The 14,538-nt window shown below is 48.2% G+C and overlaps 1 protein-coding gene across 5 annotated transcripts in view; it reads left to right on the forward strand.

Annotated features, from left to right (window-relative positions):
• Positions 1-14,538, forward strand: part of PIGQ (phosphatidylinositol glycan anchor biosynthesis class Q) — a 37,711-nt gene that overhangs the window by 16,074 nt on the left and 7,099 nt on the right. For 2 of the 5 annotated variants that reach the window (XM_041462372.1, XM_041462371.1), the window contains 6 exons: positions 1,557-1,683; positions 2,831-2,984; positions 5,542-5,653; positions 7,677-7,757; positions 8,720-8,834; positions 12,869-12,930. In XM_041462372.1, the coding sequence (XP_041318306.1) occupies positions 1,557-1,683; positions 2,831-2,984; positions 5,542-5,653; positions 7,677-7,757; positions 8,720-8,834; positions 12,869-12,930 (651 nt within the window). The other 3 variants (XR_005954711.1, XM_041462373.1, XM_041462374.1) reach the window with 3 other exon arrangements.

Below are 14,538 nucleotides of genomic sequence, written 5' to 3' on the forward strand. Positions count from 1 at the left end.
TCAGCTTTAGGGGGCACAGCTTGGTGGTTCTGCACGTGGGCAGTTTTCAGTGCCCTTCACTTGTGTGGGCTGTAAGTGCAATTTTTGGAGAAAGAGGGCTTTTCTTCACAATCTCTGTCCATGTGGGACAGTGTAAGAGGTCACTTCTTCCAGATATTTTCTCCACCTGTTTGCTGAAGGTTATCAGCTCCCTCAGCTCAGAGCTTGGTAACTGGAGCTCAGCAATGGTTTCAGCTCAGGGGAGCAGGGCAGGTGTGAAGTTCTGAGGAGAAAAATCACCTAATGCAAGGGGACTGTGGAGTAGTGGAGTGGAGAGAGAAAATCAATAAATAACACCAGCCTGGGCTGAAATCACCAGAAATAGTGAATAAGAGCCCTCAGTGAGGGGTCTGGAGCACACGTTTGAGGCAGGGAAGAGCAAGCCCAGAGCTGTAGTTTGGTTTGTTCTGCAGCAGTGAAGTGACAGCACATGGGCCTGGAGCAGGTCCAGGGAAGAGAATGGAGCTGGGGAAGGGGCTGGAGCACCAGGAGAGGCTGGGGGAGGTGGGAAAGGGGCTCAGCCTGGAGAAAAGGAGGCTCGGGGGGACCTTGTGGCTCTGCACAACTCCCTGACAGGAGAGGGCAGCCAGGAAACAAGGGACAGGACAAGAGGAAACCACTGCAAGTTGCATCAGGGGAGGTTTTAGTTGGATATTGGGAAAATTCCTTTGTGAAGAGGGTGGTCAGGCATTGGCACAGGTTGCCAAGGACAGTGGTGGAGTCACTGGAAGTGTTCAAAAAGCCATGCAGGTGTGGCACTTGGGGATGTAGGTTGGTGGTGCACCTGGCAGTATTAGGTTCATAGGACTTGATGTTAGAGGGCTTTTCCAACCATAATGATTTTCTGATTTAGTGATGTGGGGAGGACCTCCATGAGTGTTTTTCATCAGTGATTCCAAGGCTGCTTTGTTGCTGGGATGCCATGAGTACCCATGAAGCCTGCAGAGAGTGATAGGCAAGATCAGGGATATTGTCTAGTACACCACAAAGTATCAAGAGAGTTGTGCGTGAAATACATTTATGTAATTGTGTTTTCTACCCTTCTCTAAACAAACACAGATTGTTCCTAAAAATGAACTCTCTTTTGCCTGTTAGTGCACTGCCATCTTCCCCCCTTTTAAAATCCTAACAGCCTTCCCCAAACTCAGCTCTGACTTTTCACCTGTCCCCAGAAGTGGATATGTGCACCAGCATTTGCCATCTATTTCCAGAACCCTCAATACCCAAGAAATCCCACTGTGCAAGCCTTCCAGAGGTGACGTAGTTCCATGGTCCCAGCACAGAGACCACTGCAGCAATTCAGGTTCCTCTCAGCTGTTGTGTTTGACTCAGTAAGGAGTTAATAAAAGTGCACTTCTGATTTAGGTAGTTGTCTGTAAAGCAGTTGTTTGGATTTTTTCACGCTGGTTTGAAGGTTGTGGTGGAATACTTGAGGGGGCAGCAGTTACAGTGCACTGGCCCTGGTCAGTGTGATTGCAGTCTTTTCTCTCCATGGCCTGGCTTCCTTGTGTTTGCAGCACGTGGCTGAAGAGCTGCAGGACCTGCTGCAGTGGCTGATGGGAGCACCAGCTGGACTGAAAATGAACCGAGCCTTGGATCAAGTTTTGGGCCGCTTCTTCCTTTATCACATCCATCTTTGGATCAGTAAGTGAAATTGTTTAACTTTCCAGCCTCCCTTTTAATCTCTTCCCTCTGAGTGTTTAATGTTTGCCTAGAGGTGAGTAATGAATCAAAATGCACTTCTGCAAGTACAGACTTGTCTAGGAGTCTTCCTGCTGTGGGAACTGAAGCCAAAGTTGGATTCCCACACAAGGAATTAATGCATATTAAATAAAGTGCTGGTATTGATGCTCTGCAAGCAGTGTGGATGCTGCTGGGGCTTAGTTCCTTGGTGTCACTGGTGATGAGTGTCTAAGGGAAGGCACTGCTGTGAGGGCTTTTGTTGGGTTTCATGGTTTTTGCCGTGTGAGAGGCAGCTCTTGGGATAGGGATGAGAAATGTGCAAGGATGCTAATGCTATCACCAACTTCAGCTTAGTGCAATTTTATTATTTCAGTTTCTCCCTTGAAATAATACACTCTTGTTATCCTTGATGGAGGAGTACAGGCATGATGGACATGAACTCCATAGTTATTTTACTGATTTATTTTGCTCATCAGTCAAGTATGGTCTTGTTTCTGTGACTTTGCCCCACTTTGGTGATGAAAGAGACTGTTTGTCCATACTACTTTATTTTACAAAAGCCATATGAGGTGGCTTTTGTGGGAAGAGCAGAAAAACAGGAATGGTTGTAGTAAAGGTTGATGTGTGCAGTTAAAAATGTACTTAAGAACCTAGACACAAATGTAGAAAATCAAATATTACATCCCTGGAAGTGTTCAAGGCCAGATCGGGTAGCGATTGAAACAACCTGGTCTGGTGGAAGGTGTCCCTGCCCATGGCAAGGGGGTGTCACTAAATTACCTTTAAGGTGCCTTGCAACCCAAACCACGCCATGTTAATTCCATGAAATCCCATGTGGAGAAAGGTGACTGCTGTGTTCAAGCTGTGTGCACTCCTCCCCGTCCTCCCAGTGCTGCACCAGCTTGGGGCAGAAACTTGGGCAGAAGGAGAGTTTTTGTTGGCCCTCCTGAAGAGAAGGTGGCATCTAAAGGTGTTTTCCATCTCCACTTCCATGTTTTCATGGCTCTGATTTCTGGAGCAGTGTTCTAGGGCGAGGGGAATCAGCCTTTTGAGAGGGTCAAGAGGCAGATGACCCAGTTGAACACTGACCCTCTGCCATGTCCACCAGGCTACATCCACCTGCTGTCCCCCTTCATTGAGATGATCCTGTGGTACGTGGGGCTGTCGGCTTGTCTGGGCCTGACCGTGGCTCTCTGCATCCTCTCCGACATCATTGCACTCCTGACCTTTCACATCTACTGCTTCTACGTCTACGGGGCCAGGTGAGTCCCCCTCCCTCTGTGGGCTTTGTTTGGAAACCCCTCAGGCTGTGGTGAAGCATTTAGTCCTGATGTAGTTCTCCTGAATTCACAGTTTAACCCACAGTCATTTCTTGCAGTCTTTTAAGCCTGTAGAAATGATGGCCACAGTAGTATGAGCAAACCATGTTTCATTTCTCCTCCATTTAGATATTTATCTGTTATGGAAGTGACCTGGGAAAATGAAACTACATGACAGGCAGAGGACAAGAAAGCAGCTCACCCCATCCCTTTTACCAAGCCTCTTAGTACTGTCCTCCATTGCTCCCTGCTAGAGATTTGGAGGAGAACTGGAGAAGAGGAGGAGGAGAGGGGAACCCCTGCAGTTTTGGAGAAACCCCAAAATCCCTGTCTCTGCCTTGCTTCAGAGGTCCTTGCCTGCACTGTGGAGCACAGGTGGCAGGTTTGGGGTTACAGGAGGTCTGTGACACTATCCTGGTGTCATTGTTTGGAGGGTCCCATGGCCTGAGAGCCGGGCAGAGTCTCTGAATGATTAGGGGGACTTTGGGGCACATCTAGGACATGTTGGGTTTTCTGTGCAAGAGGTGCCCATCACTGTGCTCTATTCCTGCTTTCCTCTAATTTGTGCTGCACCAAGGAGTCCCACGGGACACAGGATATGCTTGCCAGGGAGATAGGATACAAGAGATAAAGGACATTTTGCCTTATGAAGTACAGAATGGCCATCATCCCTCCTCAGACTTTACATAGGAAATAGCACAAGAAATAGTAAATCTTTAGATATGGGTAGTTTAGGGAATGGTTGGAAATACTGAGACCTTATTTGTGAACTGGGTCTGTTGTGAGCATAGGTCTTACAGCCAGAATCAGTAATGTCAGGAGTGGGAGGTCTCTTCCCAACACCTCTAATTACTGGAATTTCTCTCTTGGTCTGGGAGGAATTGCCTTGCTCATCTTCGTTGTGAGGAGTGGTAGTAGGAAGTAGGAAAAGCATTTTGTTAGCTATTGCTCTTCCCTGGAGCTCCAGGGAGCCAGCTTACCTGTCTTGTGTTTGTCAGAAGTACAGAGTGTACAGCTGTGTGCTGTCCCCACAGAGAGCCAGGAAGAGTCAGCAGTCACTCACAGCCACCACAGCCCCTTGTGCTCCTGCAGCTGGCAGGAGAAAGAATTTTCTGGTTCGGGTGCTGGTGAAGCCTGATATCCCCTTGTGGAGCAAACCACAGAGTGAAACAAGGGCAGGCATGTGTATGCAGGCAGCAGGGCAGGTGGGGCAGGTGCCACAGCAGCAACTCCCACTGGCTGTCATGTCAGGGGATGCAGGGAGAGCGTGGCCTTAGTCAGAGCCATGGGTAGGTGTGTGCCAGAACCTGGAGGAGTTGTCCTGAGCTCCCTCCTGCCTAGGGATTAGTGCACCAAGCTGTGCCTGCCAGTCTGGAGGCACCCTGCCAATTCCTTGAAGCAGTTGGTGTTCCTCAAACCAGATTCTTCCCTTGGATGAGACTCCTTGCCTCTGCTTTCAGATTGCTGCTGTGAAATCTGAGCAGCCTCCACACCTTAGCTAGCCTGGTTTGCCAGTCTGGCTTTTGTAGCTCAGGCTTTGTCAGACTCTGTTCTGCCCCATACATTGGCCATGTACCCTTTCTTTACATCACTGTATGTTGGCACTGCTGCCCAGGGCACTTTTTGCCTCCTCTCCATCCCAAGGGCTCTTTCTTCCTTGATGTTGTTCCGTAAAGAGGTGTCTCCCTTGTCACCCCAAGTTTCCCTCACTGTTGGCATTTTTCTGTGAGGGAGATAACTCCAAGTCTCATATCACCAAGTTCTGAAAGCCTAAGGAAGGAGTGCAGTAGGGGCCACCAGGCATTTCACTGGTCTCTTCCCACTCTTAAGGATATTTAGAGCTGTGGGTTACTAGAGAAGCTCCAGGGGCTCTACTCCTCTCCCTTGTATCTCTGCTGCAGAGGCACAATTGCATTGTATGGCTTGGCCAGCCCTGTCTGGAAGGGTCTGAAGGCAGGGGAAGGGACAGATCTGAACTGGGGAGACACAGGTGAGCTAGGGGAAATAGGATTGCTGGTTCTTCTCACAGAATCATGGCATGGTTTGGGTTGGAAGGGGCCTTAAAGCTCATCTCCTGCCGTGACAGGGACACCTTCCACTACCTCAGGTTGCTCCAAGTCCCATCCATCCTGACCTTGGCCGCTTCTGGGGATCCGGGGGCAGCCACAGCTTCTCTGGGCACCCTTGTGCCACGGCCTCAGCACCCTTTTGCTGCAGGGAAGGTGTTGCCATGAGGCTGGTGACTGCTGTAGCTCTGGGGCATGGCCTGGCCATTGCCCTCCAGTGACCCAGAGCTGGCTGCAGTAGCCCCCGTGCCAGGGACCAGCCCAGATAGGGTTGACTGAGCCATGAGGATTTATCTGCATCATTCCCAGTGTATTTCTTTTGCCACACCTGGCTCTGCAGGTGGGTGAGTGGGCATGGGGCTGTGCTGGTGACAGCTGGGTGATACTGGAGCTGGGATCTGCCAGCTGTGCTGCAGAGTCTTCTCTTTGCTCAGGCTCTACTGCCTGAAGATCTACGGCCTGTCCTCTCTGTGGCGCCTGTTCCGGGGCAAGAAGTGGAACGTGCTGCGGCAGCGGGTGGATTCCTGCTCCTATGACCTCGACCAGGTAGTGCCACAGCCCTGGGGACACCTCAGGGCAGTGCCTGGTGATGCCCTCCCTCCTGCTCTGACTGATACGGGGACACAGACACAGGAGCCTTTGTGGTGCCCAGAGCAAGGACACACCCCAACACTCTGAGCCTATGGCTCCTCTGCTGCCTTACAGCACTTCTTGACTGCCCTGCAGCACCCCTTCATTGCCTTAGACTCCTTCCCTGCCCTGCAACACCCCTTCCTTACCTGCAGCAGTCCTTCCCTTCCCTATACTACTTCCATTCCCTGCACCCCTCTCCTTCCCTGCAGTGCCTCTTCCCTGCCCTGCACCCCTTCCTTGCACCCCTTCCCTACCCTGCATTCCATCTCTGCTCTCCAGCATCCCTTCCCTTCCCTTCCCCTCCCCAGAGGGCCAAGCTGTGGCAAGTGCCGAGCTGCCCTGAGCACGTGCCGGGCACCCAGCAAGCTGCGGTGGATGCTGCAGATGCCGGGAGCTCCCGAGCCTGGAGTGGGAATGGGGGAGGGATGGAGGCAGTTGGAAATGTGGTGCCCAGCAGTGTTGCCACAGTAACAGCCGTGGCAGCGTTTCTATTAAAAGGCCCCGTTTCATTCACGTTGTGCTGGAGCCTGGCCCACACACTCTCACTCAGGCAGAGGCAGTTCTTTGTGAAGTGCTGTAAGCTCTTTTTAATTTCTGAAATGCCATGCAAAAGTCCAGCAGAGCCTGAACGGCTGCAGGCCAGCAGCTGCAAACATCACTGAAATAATACAGTAATATTTGGAAACTAGCAGAGTCAGCACCTCTCTCTATTACAACAGATAACCTTGAGCTTCTTGCACCACAGCTGAGAGCTGGTTTTCTGTTTCTTTGGTGATTAAAAGCCTCCGTGCCAGGTTTGCGTCAGGGCTCATTCCCTGTGTACTTTGAGGAGAATTGGTTTGGCACTTGAGGCTTCATCCTGCTGCTCTGGAGACCAGTGAGAATTGTGTCGCTGGACGGGTAGGAAGAGACATTCAAAGCAGACCTTAAAAGACTTCTGGAGGTTTAAACAACTGCAGTGGAGTGACAGGAGAAGGGAGAAACAACTGCTGCGAGGAGAATAGATTGGGTTGTGATCTATTCCTGGTTACATCCCTAAAGCTGTGCTGCTGTGGCTGCTGCGTTGTTTTCTTTCGTGATATCCCGCAGCTGTGGTCCCTTTTTGCAGAGGTTGCAGTGCCCTGTGCTCCTGTGGCTCTCTGATCTGGAAGTGGTGACTGGAAATAGAAGAGTCAGGTACCTGTTTGGTATAAATTGGAATTCTCCCACTTGGAATTATTTAGACCTACGCCAACCTACGCTGGCCCAGAATAAAAATAACTTTTTCTGTGGGCAGTGGAGCTAATGACACCTACTTCCTTAGGGATTTTTCTCCTTCATCCTCTAAATATTGCTCCCCGGCTCCTGCTTCTTTGTCTCTCCCACCTTCCCACTGAGCAAGAGGCAGAATTCCTGTGGCTGGAAGCTCAGCCAGTTGCTGCTGGGAATGTTTATCACAAATAATTCTGTCAGGTTTGCGCCAGGTGCCTGCACTGCTAAAACAAGGAGGAACAAAAGTACTCAATTCTTTCCAGAATTCCCATTCAAATTACCACTTCTTTGTTATTTTCTACATTTTTCTGGTAAAATCTGATCAGTGGCTCTAAAACTTTTGGGGACAGAGAATGGAAAAATTGCAAGATCACTTAAGTCTAGTTTCCTAAGGAAGCTGGCCTGAAATGGGAAATCTTGAATGTTGTCTGTAAAGGAAAAGTGCTGTCAGGATCCAGCTTTTATCTTTCCAAATGTACTCCCGTAATAAGGAGTTTTGAAGAAAGCCCAGTGAGAGGAGAAATACTGAAAATATCCAAGGTAACAGCATTATTCATATAGGCAAGATAAAAACACATGATGGAGTTCTGCAAACTTCCATTGCCTCAGAGTCTCCTATTTTTTATTTGTAATGTATTTTATTTTACCATCACTCTGCTCATGATTGTGTTTCCTTTTTCCCTAGTTATTTATTGGCACTTTGCTGTTCACAATCCTGCTGTTCCTTCTGCCTACAACTGCACTGTATTATTTGGTGTTTACCCTGGTAAGATTTAACCCTTGAAACAAGTCAAACACTCTCTTCTGAGGTAGTAAAAAACGGTTTCCTAGACATTTATGGTCATCCATAAAGAAAATAAAAATGTGGGTGTCTTAGGAAGGATTCTCACACAGCTCATGTTAGTGTTTTTCCAAAGGGGATTCTCAGCAAATCGTGGCCAGCAGGACAAACTGTTCCCCTCTCTTTCTCTCAGAAGTTGCTATGTTTCTGTCCACATCTGTGGTGATGGCCTCTCTAGTCTGATTCAGAACTTTTTTTTTCCAGGGAATTAACTTGCTGTATTAAATGTTTTCATCCAAGCTTTCCTCAGAGGTTTGAACTTCTTTATTTTTCTTTTCTTCCCCCAATATGACCAGTCCTCTCCGTGGTCTGCCTGGAGCCAAATTTTCCACAGACAGTGGCCATCACATGCTTTCAGCATCTTTTTTGAGCCCTCTCTTTTCAGATGAGCTTGGCAGCAGAAAATAGCTGCAGTGTGACAAAAGGAGGTGCTTTAGTCAGGGACAGAAAACACAGAGCAGGAAGCTCATTTCTGCCTGCTCTGCTCTTGCTTAAACTCTACGTGGGGTTTCTTCAGGCTGAAATGAGCTGTTGCAGCTCACTGTTGGAGAGAGGAAAATTTACATTCACTGGTACACAGGGAATTGACTCAAAGTTGGAGATTTTGGGCTTCCTTTTCAACTGTGGCTGTTGAAAATGGAATAGTTCTCGTGTCCTTGCTGGTCACAGCTTCTCCAGCTATAGGAGCTTCATTCCAGTTACCCCTTAAACCCAGATTGCTGAGGACCCTCACACAGGGTCTGGATGCTCAACACTTCCGGACATCACACCCACTTTGGGAGGCCTTAGCTTAGCACACAGCAGTGTTAGATCCCAGCTCAGCTCAGGAATTTACAAGTGTTTCATCTCCTGTTTCCTGAGATGTTCTGTTAAACTGGTTTTTGTAGCTCCGGTTGCTGGTGGTGATTGTGCAGGGCCTCATACACTTGCTGGTGGACCTGATTGACTCCCTGCCACTTTATTCCCTCATCCTTCGACTCTGCAGATCCTACAGGCTTGCAGGTGAGTCCCTCAGCTCTGCCCCTGCAGCACTTCAAACATAATTATGCATTATGTGCTGAATTGTGGTGCACTGGGTCACTCCTGAATTGAGGATGCAGTGGGGGTAGGAAGGAACCTGAGGCTCGAGTTGTGCAGGTGTCCCTGCTGTGAACCAGTTCCTGCAAGGAGCAGGACGAGTGTGTCAATGGAAAGAAATCTAAACCTGAAGCAGAATCAGGAGCACCTTTAGAAAGTCCTTGGCCACTAAAAATTACATCCAAACAAGCACCATATAAATGAGGTCTACTTTTATTCCAGTTCCAGACTACCAGGTCAGGTAAAACTTATGTGAGTCAAACATGGCGTGGAGCTGTGCCAGGGGAGGTTTAGGTTGGATATCAGGAAAGGTTCTTGCCCCAGAGGGTGGTGGGCACTGCCCAGGCTCCCCAGGGAATGGGCACAGCCTCGAGGCTGCCAGAGCTCCAGGAGTGTATGGACAATACTCTAAGGATGCCCAGGGTGGGATTGTTGGGGTGTCTGTGCAGGGCCAGGAGCTGGACTGGATGATCCTTGTCTTTTCCAAATCAGGATATTCCATGATTCTGTGAAACAAGCTCATAACTTTGGGTGTTTGCACTCTGAAACAAGCCAAATCACAAAAATATTTGGAATATCAGCTGTTCCAAAGGATTGGATCTGCAGTAGTGACAAATCAATGGAGCTCTTTCAGTTCTATGCTGACTTTGACTGACTGAAGCCCTGGTGTTTGGATGAATTTCAAAACTCTGGGCAGAGTTCAGATAATCATTCCCTTTTTGAGACTAATCTGTCACCATTTTGAAACCAGTCATTGTTTTTTCACTTTGGATAACCATAAACCAGGGCTGGCACCAGAGTAAGGACTCATTTTGGAATACCTTTGACTGTCCACAGCTATGGTTGATCTAGTTACAGTCAAGCACATCTAAATTATTATCTCCCATCCTTTTAAAGAGCATGCAGCAGGAATTTAGCATAGAAGAAAGAGTTTGATCATCAGTAAGCCAAGACCAGTCATCAAAGGCAGAGGAAGCTCGAGGCAACCTCAGCAGCTTTGTCTGCTGGAGCGCTGCCAAGCTCAGTTTTGGGAAGGTAGAGCTGGGCTCTGTAACCAACTCTGTTGCTTTTCCATGGAAGCCTTCAGCAGGTTCCTGTGAATTTCCTGGCAGAAACATCTTAAACCCTTCAGGGCTGTTTTTGGGGAACAGGAGATGCTGCTGAAGAAAACTGACCCAGTAATGGGCAGGATGTAGGGCAGGAGGAAATCTTGGTGCCACTGAGATGTTTAAGACCATGAATTCCTTTAGGTTATGTAATGCCACGGGTTACTTCTCCTCATTCCTGTTCAGCCAGGTCTCTGCTGCAGGAAACAAGCCCCCAGCCGAGCAGGGGATTCACTTCTCAGCTGTGTTCCTTAACTGGCACTGCAGTGCCCTGGTGTCTGTGAGAGGAAGAGGCATCTCTGAGCATTTCTGCGAGCTGTGTTCCTACACCAGCACAATACTGTGGCATGGCAACAGGAACAGATGGAGCAGTTGAACCCAACTCAAAGGACTTGAGAGAGTGCACATCACACGGTGTCCTCACTGCTGAGGTGCTGCCTCCCTTGTCAGACTCAGAACTTGGAGAAGACATCCTCTGGCAGGTGCTAGGGCAGCTGATTTTACAGGCACCATCAAGATGGTTCTACCAACATGAATGGATAGTTTTTGCTGGTAGAAAGGGGGTTGAGTTCAACTCGGTTCAGTTGTGGCATATGGCCTCCAAGTTCTTTGATTCAGTGTCTGAATTGACAAAATACTCCACTGATGAAGCCCAGGCCAGGGGTAGGTGAATGATCCATCCACACACCACAAACTAAATGCATTTTTTCTTTCCACACATCCAAAGTGAAATATTTATGACTTCCAAAAACCTTTCTTATCTAGATCACAGCTGATGTCCTCTGTGCAAGAGTTCTGTGCACCCAGTGCCAGCTCAAGGGGTGCCACCTTGGTTGGGATGTGGATTCACAGCATGAAGAAAGGAACAGCAGAGGTTCCAGGGCTCTCAAACTGCCCACACACAGGGTACCAGCATTGTTTGACTGTGAACAGACCAGCTCGTTTTTCCTGTACTTCCCTTTCCCAACATTCACAGTGGAATTGTTGGGACAGGTTTTGTCATGGTCCTGTAGCATCTGCCACAATTGCTGTAGTACAAACCCTCACTTGAGTGTGCTGTCATGTGAAACAAAGCAAATGAATTCATGTCCTGACCTCTCCTGTGCCATTGCTGATGCCTTTGCACAGGAAAAGCAGACCCCTGAGCTCTGGAGCTGGCTGGAAGTCAGGGAATAGTTCAGGATTCTTCTGTGCTGGCATGATCTGCAGGAGCCTGAGCCCTCCTGCTCTTCCCATGAGAAGGGAACTGCTCAGAGTCCTGAGCTCTGCAGTCACCTGCAGGCCATTCTAAAATGAATTTATAGCCTTTTTGTGCTTGTATTTTCTTAGAAGTGTAAGACTCTTGAGCAATTAAATAATGTAATTAAGAAAGTGTTGGCTTGAAGCTTTGGAAGGGAGATGGGTGGCCAGGACCTACAGAACCAGCGTTTGCTGGGATAATGGATTACTGTTCCTGGGGTAAGACTGCACAGTCTTACCACATGTCTGAACCTTCAGTGCCTGCTTGTTTCTGTCTCTCTCTGACAAAGTCTGCTAGAAAAGTAGTTCCTGGAATGGCTTAGACACTTCCTCATAGCCAAAGCTCTGTGAATCACATTGAGCACTTTGGTCATCCAGCACATTTGCTTGTTGAGGCCCAGGGTACTCAAACATCTATTTCAAGCCACTGGGGAAGCCCTTCTATCAATATAATCCAGCAAAATGCAGATAAATCCCTCCTGTCCTGGACAGAAAAAGTTTTATGATTTGGGGAAAGAGTTTAAACCAGAGCTGTGTGCTAGAGAAGAGCATTCCATCCCAGGAGTGAACTGTATGATTTTAATTAATTCAAAGCTTGAGGAAAAAGAGAAGACATTTTGGTTTTTCAGTGTTCAAGAGTCATAGAGATACTGCAGCAGTGGCACTTACAGTGGTGAGGAGTTTTATTCTGTTTGTGCTCCTGTCAGTGTTTGATCTGTGCCTTAGTCTTCTCTCATCTTCTTACCTGCAGGAAAGAATAACAGGGCATGCTTGGCTGGAACAGGTTTGCAGAGATTGATTGGTGATTTTATTTCTGTGAAGTAATTTGACATCTTTGTAAGAAAAATGCCTCTCTGGTCCAAGCTGTTACCTTTGAAACATTGTATTAAATCTGTGTGTGCACTGTGTCACCCTTGGAATCCAAAATCTTTCCTATTTATCTTTACAGTATTGGAAATGAGGCAGGTCCAAGAGGAAATAGGAAAGTGGCAGGTTTGATGGGGTTAGCCTCTTAAAAACATGTGGATGCTGGGATTAATGGGCAGGGATTGCTTTGAAATGTTGTAATGCCTCCAGGTCAGCCACTTCCCTCCCTCAGCCTGAAAGAGGGACAGATCTGCACATGTGCTCTGTCCACATGAGCACAAATTAATACAGGCTCTCTGCCTGCTGCTAGCATGGAGTTCCCATTCTGATGGAAGTTTGAGAAAATTGGGAGGCTTTTCCAGTCCCTCTATCATCCTCATGTCTGGCTGGCTGATTTCTAGGCTTTGTGCTTGCCCTAGGACTGAGTTTTCAAGCTGGAGTTGAGAGAGGTTACTTTTAATGGAGCTGTGTCATTAGGCTTAAAGCATTGTAGAGACAATCCATGCTTCCTGTTGAAAATGGGGAATGTTCCCAAATCCAGAAAAGTTGAAGACAGTTTCTAGGGAATCAGTGCTCAGCCAACAGCACTGGGCAGCAAATTCATGGTCTGTGCTCCAGGCATTGAACCATGGAATGTCCTGAGTGGGAGAGGACCACAGGGATCATCAAGTCTTAACTGCTGGCCCTGCACAGGACACTCCAACAATCCCACCATGGTTTTGCTTTCCTTGTTTTGTGTCTTTGCAGCTGGAGTGAAGTTCAGAGTCCTTGAGCAGCAGGATGGAAAACCTCTGCGGCTCCTTATGCAGGTAAGGCCCCCATGCCTTCCCCCAGCGTGACCCCAGTCCATCTGTGCTGCTCCCACTGAAAGGCTCCACTTCAACATTATCAGCTGTAAAATGCTGAAACAAGGGAAATAACCTTGTGTTGCTGTGGCTGACTGCTGCTTTCTGTGCTTTTTGATGCCCTGCTTGTGTCCTGTGTTTGGAGGAAATGCAGTGCCCTGGATGGTGTGAAGAGAAATGTAGAAGGGGAGTAGGAGAAACACAGAGCTGTGTTACTTCTGGGATTAAGAGCTGATGCCATTATCACCTCGTGGCTCTGTGCAGCTTCATGTGGTAAATTGCTGAACACTGGGAGAAGCAAAGAAGGCAGTTAACCCTCCAGAATGAAGCAGTAAGAAAAGCTCTTCCCCTCCAGTGGTGCTGGAAAGCCTTGGCTGCTCCATGAGGCCATCAGGACGAGAGCATGGGCAAGATGAGAGAGGAAAGGGCCTCCTGCTTTTCTCCAGGGCTGCCCTGGTGAGGGGTATGGGCAAAGCTTACCTGTGCTTTTGTAACCCCCCCATTCCCATGCTCTGGCATCAAAAGATACTAAAGGAAATGATCTTCTGAAAAGAAATGAAGTGTTGGCAGCAGGGAAGGTCTCCTTACACTTTCAGGAGTGAAATTTCCATCTCCTGACCCAGCAGGAACACAGCCATGTTCCAGGGAGGCTTTTCTTGCTCTCTGCATCCTAAAGAGGGGAGACTGCCAGTAGTGTATAACACTTATAAAAGCACTTGGACACTGGGGGAGTGTGTGGGAAGGATTTAACTGCAGCTTACCAGTCCTTTTGCTTTTTCCATCACCAGTCCCACCCTATTTCAGCAAAGGTCAGGCTAGCAGGGAACCAGCAAACCAGCTAGTAGCAATTCCAGAGGGAATCCCTTCTACAGATGTCTTCTAAGGCAAAACTAGCATTCTCTAAGCAAGCTGTCTTCCCAGCTCCTCCTGCCTTTCAGTAGGATAGTGGTGTAAGAACCAAAATCTGCCATCCTCTGTGGCAGGGCGATTCCAGAAAAAGGAAACCAGGCACCAGAGATGAAGCATAGGAGCTGCTAAGCAGAGGCTTTGGCATCAGTGTGTGTGAGAGATGAGGTGGATGGAGTCTCCAGAGAGAAAAGACCATGACTTAAAGAGCAAAGGCAGTGAGTCATATGACTGTGATGAACTTTCCTTAGACCACTGCAGGAAGATCCATTTGCTATCTGGAATATAGCACAAGTCATCACCTCAAGAGGTGGAAGTGCTGCTGTAGATGTCTGTCCCAGCCTTCAGTTCCAATAGTAATGAGCAGACAGTCAGAAAAGGCACTTTTTTTGCTCTCTTTGTGCTGGTGGAAATGAAAAATAGGCTTGTGTCAGAAATCCTGCTGAATATCCCACTTTCTGATAGGCCTTTGGAGAGGGTAATCTAAAAAACCTATTTTTAAGTGAAATTCTTATTTATTGTGCACAGTGATGTGTCTCTCTTGAGAATCTGCAGTGGCTTTGCCCCATCTCTGTGTGGAAGCCCTCTTGGAGCAGTGCCTGGTGGAAGTCAGGCTGGATGCATGGTTCTACAGCCATAATAATTGCAGCTGTAGGTGATAGTCTG

The sequence above is a fragment of the Pyrgilauda ruficollis genome, unplaced genomic scaffold (assembly GCF_017590135.1).
Source record: "Pyrgilauda ruficollis isolate IOZ18807 unplaced genomic scaffold, ASM1759013v1 scaffold16, whole genome shotgun sequence".
Lineage (NCBI taxonomy): Eukaryota > Metazoa > Chordata > Aves > Passeriformes > Passeridae > Pyrgilauda > Pyrgilauda ruficollis.